General features: G+C 36.8%; 1 protein-coding gene across 9 annotated transcripts in view; it reads left to right on the top strand.

The window, feature by feature from the left end:
• The window catches only part of DPH5 (diphthamide biosynthesis 5), an 80599-nt gene that overhangs the window by 51956 nt on the left and 14296 nt on the right, over positions 1–14347 (top strand). For 7 of the 9 annotated variants that reach the window (XM_045036301.1, XM_045036299.1, XM_045036300.1 and 4 more), the window contains 4 exons: positions 1033–1153; positions 3919–3958; positions 5406–5509; positions 9912–10037. In XM_045036301.1, coding sequence (XP_044892236.1) covers positions 1033–1153; positions 3919–3958; positions 5406–5509; positions 9912–10037 — 391 coding nt within the window. Of the gene's footprint in view, positions 1–1032; positions 1154–3918; positions 3959–5405; positions 5510–8160; positions 9183–9911; positions 10038–14347 lie in introns of those variants that run through there. The other 2 variants (XM_045036298.1, XM_019837520.3) reach the window with 2 other exon arrangements.

Here is a 14347-nt window from a genome sequence, read left to right as displayed (position 1 = left end):
TAGACTTGATTTCCTGTGTCTAGTGCTTTCCAGCTCTTATAAATTGTTTCAAGCACTGTTTCAATTGAATAATTAAATCTTTACCTAACAACTTTAGTTTTATGTTTACCATGTATTAAGTCTTTGAATTTAATTGTCCTTTGCACAGTGACTAGATAAGAACTAATATTAGCATATTACTTCACAGTTTGAATAACTTTTTACATGTTTACAACCCCATGAATAGGAAGGACAGTATGTTTTTACTATCCCTATTTTAGAGATTTAGAAGGAACAATGTCACACAGCTACCAAGTTGCAGAACTAGGATTTAGAACTGAGTTTTCTTAGCATAAGATGTGGAGTTGGGCTCACTTCAGTGAACTGTGCAGCCAGACTGGAAGCAAGCTGGAACAAAGCAAGCCTCTTGGTTGTGTGATGGCCAACTGGGGTGGGTAGGCCACTTGGGAAAGGAGGAGGTTTGGGCAAACCTTCATTGAATTCTATAGTGAGGAATCAAATCGTGGGTAAAGTAAGGGGGTAGGTTTTAAGAAATAGCTACAGTGAATGTACTGTCTGAATTGTCCTGAGCTGCCATGGTGGAAAGGAGCATTTCTTGGACCTCAGTTTGAGTCTTTTTCATTACTCACTAGCTGTGAGACCCTGGGCAGATGAGCTTGATGTTTCTGAGCCTTGGTGGTCTGTAGTGTGAGGATAATAAAATTAACCTAGTGAACAGTCCCTGCTCTGACTGCTCAAACGTCTTTGTTTATTTCCTTCTGGGTTCTGTTTCAGTATTTTTAGCAACTACATAGCTAAATCGTGAACTGGTTACATATGTTGCTATACTGAATGCTGAACTACTAGGAGCACTACTGTAAAGGGCATCAGAGAGACACCAGCTGCTGTGGACCAAAGAGAACATGTATTTTGTGAGAGATTTGATCCCCCACTCATCTCAAGTCTGGGTCTCACTTTATGTTTTGGTTGTTAACTTTGAAAGAGTAAGCAGTGAATTGTTCTATCATTAATTAATGTTTTTACTTTTTCTAGTTGTATAAGTTTGGAGAGACGGTATCTATTGTTTTTTGGACAGACACTTGGAGACCAGAAAGCTTCTTTGACAAAGTAAAGAAGAACAGACAAAATGGCATGCACACGTTATGCTTACTAGGTGAGGGCTTTGGAGTTTCCTTAAAGTCACAATATGGAGTCATCGTATTATTCTCATTTTGATTTTGTGTTCAGGTAAAGCTGTTCTGTGCATAACTAGCTAGAGGTTAAGGAACGACCTGGTCTAGCTGCTCTGTGTGCCACATGCTTCCCTTACTCTCAGGGAGATAACGCATTTTCTGCTCCAAATACCACCTGGCTATTCCCTTGTATATACCCTAATTCGTGCTACTCCCTTCTTATGACCTCATGAATCCACTCCAGCATTCTATCATCTTACGCGTTTATCCATCAAAACCCTGTTCTTGTCAGTTTACTGCAATTCAGCAGACCTGTATTAAGCATTTATTCTTACCAAGTGCCATCCTTTGTCTTCCTAGAGATGTTTTTTGAATACCACAGTATTGATATCAGAATCACAGAATTACAGATCTGAGAGAGACTCTGAAGATCATGTTATTGAAGCCCATTTTACAGATGAAGTTGAGGCCCAGAGATATTTAATCATTTTTCCACTGTGTCACCCAGTTTATCAGTGGTGGAATTGGTGGAATCCAGATAACCTGTCATTCACAGCTTTTTACTATATCATGCTGTACTTTATGCCCATTGTAGAGTTAGGGTTTTTTGGAATACTAAGGAAGTATTAGACATGCGTCCTGCCCTCAGGGTTTTGAAATTTAGTTGCTATGTACACAAAAGTTTAAAGAACAATTAAGTTATGTTGTATGAAGAGGCAGGAAGGACAAACCAGAACTTTGGCTCTCGATTTCTCTTTCTAAGAGCTTCCCCCTTTTCTTGGCTTTCCTGGGAAAAGACAAACAAGGCTAAACAATATATCTTCCTTGCTCTATTAACAAAAACAGGAACAAGGTGTGAAGTGTAAGATATGATTTCAAATCCTCAAACCGTACATCTCATCATTTAATCATCTGGAATGCTCATCATTTAAATTAGTATATATTTATTGAATGCCTGCTGTGGTCCAGACCCTGTAGGGATTAGTGAGAATATACCATGTTAGGATACTACAGAGAATTTAAAATTTACTTGAAAAGACCAGATATATATGATGTAATTAAAGATTAACAAAATATAGTAATAACTATATAGATATTTCAAAGAACAAAGAGCTTTTGAGGGGAAGTTAACATAGGCTTTATGAAGGAGTTGGGACTTCTGTTACTTCAGGGGTAGTTTAAGATAGGCTGGTGTGTGGGTAATAGTAGAGCCACATGAATAAATTGATTCAGTAGACTTTTATGGAATATCTATTGGGTACTTTGCATTATGCAGGGTGCTGGCACTAAAGTGAAAAGGAGACGCTTACCTTTAGCAAGTAGAAGTAGAAAGGAATAATTCTGGCCTGTGTGAAGACAAGGGAGAAGTATTAAGACTGGTCTGGCTTGATATTAAATATTTCATAATGTAGTCTTACGTTCGATCAAAAAGCATTTGCCTGTAAAAATTCTCCCCAGCCCTCTTCATACTTAAAACCAGGTTCTATAGAGCAGATCATTTAAAAAGTTAAAATACTAAAAACTCAACATTTCAGAACCTCAAGGTGAATGAACTAAATGAATGTGTTGAATTTTTAAAAATCTTGCAGGTACCATATAAAGGAAGTCTAAGTCTATTAATTGTATTGCAGGCCATTTTCAATAACTGATATGCATTTTTTCTTATATGTGCTAGACAAGTGGAAAAATTAAATAATGATATTTCGAACCTGAAAGGTACATTCACCACTGGTTCCAAGAACATTTACAAATACTTACAAGGGCTTAACCTCTGCTGTATTTTCCTAGGAAACTCTTTAGTCTCCTTCATAAGAAAAACTTTGATAATCACTTAGGAAAGCTGTAGAAATCCAACAAAAAGACCCTTCAGTTGCAGTGTATTTATTTTTGCAAAAGCAGACTTTGGCTGAACCATTTGTTTTTAGCATGTAGAACAGGAAGCAGCTGTTGCTCTTGCTGTTGTATACTGAGTTCCTGTGAGGATGTGGAGTGATTGTGCTTTTTTACCTTTTACCAAACTGTGTGGCTGAGCATCAGTGATTAAGAAGTAAAAAGAATCAAGGATTTGTGACACTTGCATTTCAGGCTTCATGAGAGCAGAGATTATGTGTGTTCTGGCCTCTGTGGTAGCCCCATACCTGGCAGTCAGTGCTTGGGAAAGCGCTGTTTATGAATATTGGGTATTAAAGGGTTTATTTACAAGTTATTAGACATGTCTTAACCATTCACAAGAGAGCAAAGGTTTCTTTTCAAAATGTGGTGAAAGTTTTCTTCTGTTACATTACATGCATTAAAGCTTACGTTCTAGTGCCTGAAAAAATAGGTTAAGAATAGGAACATAAGAAGACTTCTCAGTTGGGTCTGTGCACTTACCAGCTAGTAGAAATGAACACAAAGATTTGGATTAGCTGTTAGGTAGTGTATATGCCAATATTTATCTAACTCTTTCCTGTGTCTTCTTTTCCAAGAGGAAATTAGATCCTTTCAGGATGGTCTTAGGTCCAACCTCATGTTTGTTTTCTAACTAATGACCTTTACACACCACAAGCTTCCATTCTTCTGTATATTTCTATAAAAAAGTAGATGGATACAAGTGTGGCGGAAGAATGACATGAGCTCTGAAATTAATATTTTGGAGACTTGACAAAAACGCTTCCCCCAAATTTAAATGACTCTACCGAAGTTGACACACGGGGTTTTGGATAAAGTAGTTAATTAAAAGAGAACTATTTTTCACTTCCTACAGACATCAAAGTAAAGGAGCAGTCTTTGGAAAATCTAATCAAGTAAGTTCTTATTCTGAGAATGCTTATGTCTGTTTCTAATTCCTTATACAATAAATTCTACTTAAAGGACATGGGTTCTAAAGATTGTTGAAAATTAGCTTTCCTTAACTGCTAAAAATTAATCACCTCATCTTATGACGTGAAAAGCAGTGTGATGGAGTGGAAACGGCAATAGATCTTATGGATTCAGGACCGTGACAGTGGTTGACACCTAATAGGCACTCTGTAAATATCTGTGGTGTGAATTAATGAATTGGTGGTCAGAAGAAGACGTGGATTTGAGTCCTGAGTCTGCCTCTGGTTATGTGCTCTTAGGCAAGCTACTTTGGTTTCTGGGTCTACTTTGCCTCCTATGTGTGATGAGTGCTAAAATCCTTTTTTTGCTTATCGAGGCAATGTGCAGTACAGTAGCTACTACCCACATATAATTAATGAGCGCTTGAAAAATGGCTAATGTAATTGAGGAACTGCCTTTATAATTTAATTTTAATTAATAAAAATACTCAACTTAGTTATTAGAAAAGTATATTTGGAGTAACTTCACTGTGTAAATCTTTTGCAACCATGAATTTTATGAAATTTAAATACAGATTAAGTATTTCCAATGAAAATTTAACACTTGAATTAATGCTATAAGTATGAAATAACAGATGTCAAAAACTTAGTACAAAAATAATCTCTTTAATACTTTTTATAGGAGTAAATGTTGAAATACAACATTGTGGATATAGTGGGTAAAACAGTATTGTTAAAATTAATTTTGCCTTTTTTTTTTTTTTACTTTTGTTAATATGACTACTGGAAAATTTAATACTCTGTGGTTTGCATCATATTTCTCTTGGACAGTGCTGACTTTGAGAATTTTTTTGGGAGTCAGTAAGATAATCTGTATGAACTGTTTTGTAAGCTATGAAAACAGTATTTTTATTATGATCATGGGCAGATGTGGTACGCTTTGAGGTATCAGAAGTAAACATATCTAACCCTCCAAGATTTTTAGATATTTACCACTTTAGTTTACTTTTCTTAGAGAAAGAAGTGAAAAGAGGAATATGTGGTTTAAACGTGGTAATAAAAATGAACACGATAGAACCTGGTTAAGCCAGGATCTAGAACAAATTGCTGCTTAATTTGAACTGGTTTTGCCTGGGTTATCACTTTAAATAAAAGTAACTTTGATTTAGACATTTATCATTAAGTTGTTGGACTTTTATTTCTGCCAGCCTTTCGGTGAGATCAGAGGACACTTGAAGTAGAACAATGAAAAAAGCTTAAACTTAAACAATTATGGTATTCATGTTTTAGTGTATACTTAAATGGGTAATGTGTGAATGCTTCAAACCATGTAGACTGTGGTACCTGAGGATTCCTGGGGGAATAACTGCATTAAAAATGTGTTATGTAATTTCATGGCTGAGGACAGTGGCATCTAGTTTTATATTTACAGGGGAAGGAAGATCTATGAACCTCCTCGGTATATGAGTGTAAACCAAGCAGCCCGGCAGCTTCTGGAGATTGTTCAGAATCAACGAGTACGAGGAGAAGAGCCAGGTACTCAAGGCCCTAAAAGGGTTCTCATGTTTCCCCACTGCTGTACTGAGATGTGCACATGGTATAACTTCACACACACCCCCCACTTCTGAAGTGAGGTTCAGTGTGCTTGCATAGTACTTTTTCTTGTCTTTTTTTTTTTTTTTTCCAGTTTTCACTTAAATTTCGTAGGCTAAAAGTAGTACTGAAGGAAAAATAATGGAGTTCTTCCTAGGAACATTAATACCATTCAAGAAAGTGAGGATTTTTCACAAATTAACAGTAAATCAGGTTTAATGTAAACATGTTAATAAATACATAGGTAAAATGCAGAACTTCCTTTTTAGCCTAAATTTATGGTAAGATCTATCCTGCAAAAATACACTTATTCTGCTTTTTCTCTTTGTTCTCACTGAGACTGGAGGTAGTTTTCCTCAGGATAAAAACAAGAGAATTTATCCTTATATTCATAATATCTAGACACAGTACGTGGTATATAATAAAATGTTTGTCATCAGTAAATCTTTATTGAGAGATTCTTTTTTTTTTAATGTTTATTTTTACTTTGTGTGTGTGTGTGTGTGTGTGTGTGTGTGTGTGTGTGTAAGGCAGAGTGAGAACTGGGGAGGGACAGAGAGAAGGAGAGACACAGAATCTGAATCAGGCTCCAGGCTCTGAGCTGTCAGCACAGAGCCCGATGAGGGGCTCGAACTGAACAGACCGTAAGATCACGACCTGAGCCAAGGTCAGACCCTTCACAGACTGAGCCACCCAGGTGCTCCATTTATTGAGAGGTTTTTAAAAGAACTTGTCATTATATTCTGTTGTAAGTTGCTGACTGCCTTTGAGCACCAATCTCTTGATAGAAAAAATACATGAAGAGATTCTTGAATGACTGTTGCTTATTTTTTTTCTCATTAGTAGGTCTCATTAAAGTTATGAAACAAATAATTTGCAAGGGTATTCCATATCCATAATTTTGTTTTTTTTTTTAATTTTTTTTTTCAACGTTTATTTATTTTTGGGACAGAGAGAGAGCATGAACGGGGGAGGGGCAGAGAGAGAGGGAGACACAGAATCAGAAACAGGCTCCAGACTCTGAGCCATCAGCCCAGAGCCTGACGCGGGGCTCGAACTCCCGGACTGCGAGATCGTGACCTGGCTGAAGTCGGATGCTCAACCGACTGCGCCACCCAGGCGCCCCGCATAATTTTGTACACTTAAGCCTAAACTTGCATGCCTGCTTGTCCTTGTAGATATCATTGTCCCATTTTTTAAACATGTATTTCTTTATTTTAAGAGAGAGTGAGTGAGCAGGGGAGGGGCAGAGAGAGAACGAGACAGAGAATCCCAAGCAGGCTTTGCACTGCCAGCTTGGAGCCCACCTTGGGGCTCGAACTCACAAACCATGAGAACATGCCCTGAACTGAAATCCAGAGTCAGACACTTAACCACCTGAGCCACCCAGGTGCCCCTCATTTGCCCCATTTTGATCATTGTTCAATCAAGACAGCTTTCCCAACTAAACAAAATCATGAAAAGGTCAGCACTTAAAAACATAAGTAATGTCATTATGCCCATTATTTGTTAAGGGCTCTGTAGTTTATTAAATACTTTCATGTCTGTTATCTCATCCCTTACAACTGCCATTTAAGAAAGATAGTATTATGTTTTGAAAAATGAAAAGAAAACTGAAGTTTGACATAGGTGATTATGTGGCCAAGCAAAAATTCAAATCTGTATATTTATCTCATACTCCTCTTGTTTTTCTAGTATACCTTGGTCACTGGGAACATATATCAAGCAATTTATTAAAAATATAGGCAGGTTTGGAGCACCTGGGTGACTCAGTCAGTTAAGTGTCTGACTCTTGATTTCAGCTCAGGTCATGATCTCATGTTTCTTGAGATCAAGCCATGTCAGGCTCCACATTAAGCATAGAGCCTGCTTGGGATTTTCTCTCTCTCTCTCTCTCTCTCTCTCTCTCTCTCTCTCTCTCTCTCTCTCCCCCTCCCCCAATCTCACTCTCTCTCTCAAAATAAATAAACTTTAAATATTCATAAGTACCTTAAAAAATATATATATGTTTGGGCAGATAATAAACATTGTTCACTCAGAAGCTATATAAAGACAAATGCTGGGGCACCTGGGTGCTTAGTTTGTTAAACGTCTGACTTCAGCTCAGGTCATGATCTCACGGTTCATGAGTTTGAGCCCTGCATCAGGCTCTGCGCTGACAGAGCAGAGCCTGCCAGAGATTCTTGTCTCCCTCTGTCTCTGTCCCTCCCCTGCTCATGTGCACATGTTCTTTCTCTCCTCTCAAAATAAATAAACATTAAAAACAAAATAAAGACAAATGCTAATCAGTTGTAAAGAGTATGGATATAGGCAATTGTTTATCAAATCCTGAAAACTTAAACTAGGGCAAGCCTTTGGAATTCCAAAAGGGTAAAGTTAGGAAGAACTGCTTTATATGTCAGGTAGTGCATATAATTTAGAAAAGCCTTAGGTAAATCAATAGATAATTGGTCTGTAATATGTGACTAAGGAGATTTAAGATATTCAGGGCTTCTTTAAATGTACTTTTGGTACTAATGTTCATTTTAATGTTGGACAGGATAATGCAATTGCTGATTTGAATGGCAGTATCTTTTTCTTCTTCTTCTTAATAGCAGTCACCGAGAAGACACTCTGTGTTGGCTTAGCCAGGGTTGGAGCTGAGGACCAGAAAATTGCAGCAGGCACTTTGCAGCAAATGTGTACTGTGGACTTGGGAGGACCGTTACACTCTTTAATTATCACAGGAGACAACATGCATCCATTGGAGATGGAGATGCTAAGTCTGTTTTCCATACCAGAAAATAGCGCAGAATCCTAAAGCATTGATGGAATGGAAGCATAGACATTTTCTATTGTTAGATGTTAGTTTCAGTCATATATGCACATACCCGTATTTGTATAATGAACAATTCTTTTGGTGTACCTAATAATTATAAAACAAGTGACCAAGAAGAAAGATCTTGACTCAATAATACTTAGTTTCCTGTGGCAGTGAGTTTTTTCCTTATGACATCATCATCTGTTGCTGCTATTTTGGTGATTTTTGAGGATGTACACACATGGAGCAGACCAAGCCTTAAAACTTGCGGACAGATATCCATATTGTTATTTAAAAGCAGTTTTTACTTATGAAATGAGTTTATACAATGTGGAACTTTCTTCTTTTTTAAAAGTCAGCTGTGCTGACCACAAGATGAATTGTCCTGACAGTAGTTGGTATTAGTGCTTTAAGCAGAGGTGGGAAGAGTAAGTACCACCCAACCGTCCTCTTACTTAAAGCTCAGCTGAGTACATGCCACAAAATGACATCTTTCTGAATTGCCTTGTCTTGTTTAGCTGACACTCTAATTATGTGGTTCATATTCTGCTGTATTTTGGAGGTTATATAATTGTTGAATTATAAATGTTCAGCCAGCCATGGACAGTTGCTGTTTGGTTTTAAATAGCATCTTTCACATCCAAGTGGACAAATGGAAAACTTAATGACTATAAAATATGGCTTTAAAAAATTTAAGTTTGAAGACATTGGGTTAGGCAAGATTTGTCATATCACTTAACTCAGTAATATGCCACCGTATGTATGTAAGTAGTCACATTCTTTTTCCTAGTTATAAACAGCTCTGCATTTATAATATTTCATGACTACTGTAGAGTCTTGTACTTTTTGTTCGTAACAGAAATAGCTTTGCTAGATGCTAGTTTGGTTGGTCTAACTCTAAGTATTTCCATGGCTTAATCAACCATAGCTTAAATTTTGTTAAATTCATTGGAAGTTGAACATATACTTCCCTAGTTCCTGGGAGCATTAATTAACAAGAGATTATTCTTATTTCGTTTGAGATAAAAGGTATTTTAAATATATATGAAATATTCTGTTTTTAATCTGTTACATAAAAAGGGAGAGAGCCAAGGACATTTAAGTACCAGTTCTGTGTTGTTTTCTTCTGAGGCATTAAAGCAAGCATTGAAGAATTATATAAGGAAGGACTTCTGGCTTTGGTAATGGTGGAATAGCTTGTAATGTACAAGCCCTCCCAATTATAAACTCTGGGAATAACATAACTGTCTGAAGACACTGGGGAATGACCAAAAGCAGGCTGAGAACTATACTTATATATAGCTTTTTCCCTCAGGCCATTCCCCAGTCTGTCTGGTAAGGGATGGCTGGAATTCAAGAGAAGGCTAGAATTCAAGAGTCTTATTGGCTTGAGGTGTCAGAGAAATTGGGGGCTGCTAGAGGAGCTGTAAAGTGAGGAGGAAATTCTAGAAATGGAGATGGCACTGAAGGAGGAGCCAGCCTTACAGTCTGTATACGAATCTCCTCTTAATTCTTTGGCTAACTGCTGAATTATGCTTTGTACAGGGGAAGACTCCATGAACCTGGTGGAAAGCCATAGCCGGAAGGCTGAAAAATCTGAGCAAAGTTTGTTGCTCTGTATTGCAAGGGAAAACAGTTTTGAGTTTGAATCCCGTCAAGTTAGAAGGCTTGGTAAGCACTTTAGGCTTTCTGTCAAATCTCTAGAATGGCTGTGTATTAGAAGAGACCATGCCCAGGACTAAGGATTTGCCTAAAACTAAAGACAAAACCTTTAACATAATGTAAAATCAATCCTCCATGAAATCAAGGTGATTAGTCCATAATTTAACTGCCTGCTGGAACAAATCTTAACACTTCTAGGGCATGATAACAAATTGAGTCTCTTTAGCATATCAACAGTGACTAGGAACAATAGTTGTAAATGAATGTATATAGATGAGTGCTGTCAGAGAAATGGAAGCAAAAACCCAAGTGGTTGGACCTAACAGCAGAGGGCAGATGACAGGTGGATAGAAATTGTCCTGATGAATAAAGGCTAAAAAATAACTGGAAAGAAGAAAACAGCACACTGCTTCAAAGTCATGGGGGGCAGTATTCAGCAGTCCAATGCATATGTAATTGAATTCCCAGAAGGAGAAGAGAGAGAAAATAGGGCAGAAAAATTATGAGTAGGTTAAGATCAAAATTTTCCCAAGTTTGGTGAAACTATCAGTACATAGATCCAGTAAGCTCAGTGAACTCCAAACAGAATAAATGTAAAGAAAACAAGACCTAACACATCATAGCTAAAACTGATGAGAACCAAAGATAAGAGAAAAATCTTAAAAGCAACCAAGAGTGGTAGTCGGGAACCCACTACACACAGGGGAGCAATAAATGTTGGGCTGCTTCACCTCAGAAACCGTGGAGGTCATGAGACAAAAGAAGGACATCTGTAAAGTACTGAAATTAAAAAGTAAAACCAAACCAAATTTTATCAGTCCAGAGTGGCAGAGTTCTTACATTTTATTTAAAGCAGCGGAATACTAATTGTAGACTGATCAGGTCTATGTAGGTTATGTATTGAAATCTTTTGGCAACTGCAATAAAAAAGAAAGGCAGAAGTAAAAAAAAAAAATTAGAGGAATTAAAATTGAATACTGAAAGATATATGATTCATCAAAAAAAAAGGCAAGAAAGGAGGAAATATAGGTACAAAATATATAGGACAAATAGAAAAATAGCAAAATGATAGACCTAAATTTAACAAAATCAGTAATTACTTAAATGTAAACCAAACACTCCAATTAAAAGAACTAGATTTTTTTAAAGGTCCAACTATATGTTGTCTATAAGAGAGTTAAACTTTAAGTGTAAAGACACAAGATGAAAGTAAAAGAATGAGGGAAAAACAGACTATACAAACAGAACACAAAAGAAAACAAGTGGCTCTATTAATAGAAGATGAAATAGACTTCAAAAGGAGTATAATGGAGATAAAGAAGGACTTTTCATAAAGAAAGGATAGTTCATCAAGAAGACAAAATCCTAAAGGTATATTCCTTGAATACCAGCTTTAAGGTACATAAGGCAGAAACTAATAAAAGCGAGATACAGCCATATCTACAATCAGAGTTGAGGATTTTAACAACCTCTTGGCAACTAATAGGCAAAACATTAGCAAAAATACTGACAGTTTGAACAAAAACCATTTGCACCCAACTGATACTGAAAGATCACTACACCCAATAGTGGTAGAATAGACCTTATTTTCAAGCATGTATGAAACATTCAGCAAAGTAGACCATATGCTTGGCTATTAAATTAAAAGTCACCAGGGGCGCCTGGGTGGCTCAGTCGGTTGAGCGTCCAACTTCGGCTCAGGTCACGATCTCACAGTCTGTGAGTTCGAGCCCCGCATCAGGCTCTGTGCTGACAGCTCAGAGCCTGGAGCCTGCCTCGGATTCTGTGTCTCCCTCTCTCTCTGCCCCTCCCCCATTCACACACTATGTTTCTCAAAAACAAACATTAAGAAAAAATTTTTTTAGGGGCGCCTGGGTGGTGCAGTCGGTTAAGCGTCCGACTTCAGCCAGGTCACGATCTTGCAGTCCGTGAGTTTGAGCCCCGCGTCAGGCTCAGGGCTGATGGCTCAGAGCCTGGAGCCTGTTTCCGATTCTGTGTCTCCCTCTCTCTCTGCCCCTCCCCCGTTCATGCTCTCTCTCCCAAAAAAAAAAAAATTGAAAAAAAATTTTTTAAATCACTATCAGTAACAAAAAGATGTCTAGAAAAGTCCCAAATATTTGGAAATAACATTTAACTGAATAAAAACTATTAAATATGAAAATTTGTGGGATGCAGGTAAAGCAGTTCTTAGAAATTATAGCTTTGGAAATCTATATTAGAAGACAAGTTTTAAAATCAATGATATGTTTCCATCTTAGCTAGAAAAAAAAGTGTATAAAAACTAAGTAGAAGAAAGGAAATTCTGAACATCACGGCAGAAATCAGTGAAATAGAAAATGGTCAAACAATAAAATTAAAGCCAATGGAATGTCAAAGATTTTGAAGGCTAACAACAGTAAAAGTTGCAAGGATATGGAGTAACTGAAATTTGCCTGCTGTTGGGAAGAATATAAATGGGCATAACTACTTTGGAAAGTAGTTTTCAGTTTCTTATAAATTAAAGCCATGAACTAGTAAAATCAGTTCTAGGTATTTACCCAAAAGAAATGAAAACATTGACAAAACAATTGCATAAGAATGCTTTTAACTTTATATATTTATTCGCTTATAGCCCCAAACTGGAACCAAGCCATGTGTCCAGTAGGAGAATAGATTTTAAAATTTGCTGTATTTTACAATGGAATATTAATTAGCAATAAAAAAGAATGAACCATTGACTCCTACAACACGAATTAATTTTAAAAACATGTTAGCAACAGGGAAAAGTAGTCACAAGAAAATAGTATTTGCCCATGGAGAGAATGAAGATTGACTGGCTGGGGATAATAGGGAACCTGAGGTAATGGAAATATTCTGTATCTTGATTGGGTGTTGGTTGTATGGGTATAAACATTTACCAAAATTCATTCAAATATATACATTTAGGATCTGTGCATTTTTCTGTATTAGGATTGCCAGATCAAATAAAGTAATCCAGTTAAATTGAATTTCAGATAAACGTGTGTGTGTGGGTGTGTGTGTGTGTACATACACAGAGGTGTGTATATATATATATATTCAGAACAAGTATGTCCCATTCCGTATTTGGGACACATTTATACTACAAATGATTATTTGAAGTGAAATGTTACTGGGATCCTTTATTTATTTATTTATTTATTTATTTATTTATTTATTTATTTATTTATTTATTTGCTAAATCTGGTGACACTATTCTGTATGTAATTTCACCTCAATTTAAATGAAATTGTAAAATGAAAAATGTGTATTATTCATCAGCAGAAAAAGGAACAATACTATTTTTGGTCTGTCATGAAATCCCAGTGTTTGGTAGTTAAATTAGAAACACCTGAACACTACATTTGTTTGTTTAGTTTTTAGCTCTTTAAATTCTCAGTGAATCCACCCTTATAATCTAGACACAAAAGTTTCATCACCAAAAAAACTTCTTCCCACTATACCTATATATTAATGCCTCTACCCACCCACTTCTCACCAATTATAGATATAGATATAGATATATGCACATACATACATACGAATGTTAAAACATTCACATTTAGGTTTTTATGTGACATGAGTTTTAATTTTTCTGGAGTTAGATAGGAGTGGGACTCCTGGTCATACGGTAGATGCACATTTAATTTCACAAAAATCTTCGAAAACGATTTGCAGAGTAGCTCTATCATTTTGCATTCCCACCAGTATTATGAAAGAGTTCCTGTTGCTCTGTATCTTTGCCAGCATTTCTTACTGGCAATATTTTCTATTTTAGCTATTCTGGTAAGTGTGTTGTGGTATGTCATCTTAGTTGTGTTTTTGTTTTGTTTTGTTAATATATGAAGTTTATTGTCAAATTGGTTTCCATACAACACCCAGTGCTCATCCCAAAAGGTGCCCTCCTCAATACCCATCACCCACCCTCCCCTCCCTCCCACCCCCCATTAACCCTCAGTTTGTTCTCAGTTTTTAAGAGTCTCTTCTGCTTTGCCTCTCTTCCACTCTAACCTCTTTTTTTTTTTTCCTTCCCCTCCCCCAGGGGTTTCTGATAAGTTTCTCAGGATCCACATAAGAGTGAAACCATATGGTATCTGTCTTTCTCTGTATGGCTTATTTCACTTAGCATCACACTCTCCAGTTCTATCCACGTTGCTACAAAGGGCCATATTTTATTCTCTCTCACTGCCACGTAGTACTCCATTGTGTATATAAACCACAATTTCTTTATTCATTCATCAGTTGATGGACATTTAGGCTCTTTCCATAATTTGGCTATTGTTGAGAGTGCTGCTATAAACATTGGGGTACAAGTGCCCCTA

This window comes from Felis catus, chromosome C1 (genome assembly GCF_018350175.1).
Source record: "Felis catus isolate Fca126 chromosome C1, F.catus_Fca126_mat1.0, whole genome shotgun sequence".
Lineage (NCBI taxonomy): Eukaryota > Metazoa > Chordata > Mammalia > Carnivora > Felidae > Felis > Felis catus.
The sequence above is the reverse complement of the archived record's forward strand: the minus strand, read 5'-3'. Positions and strand labels throughout refer to the sequence as shown.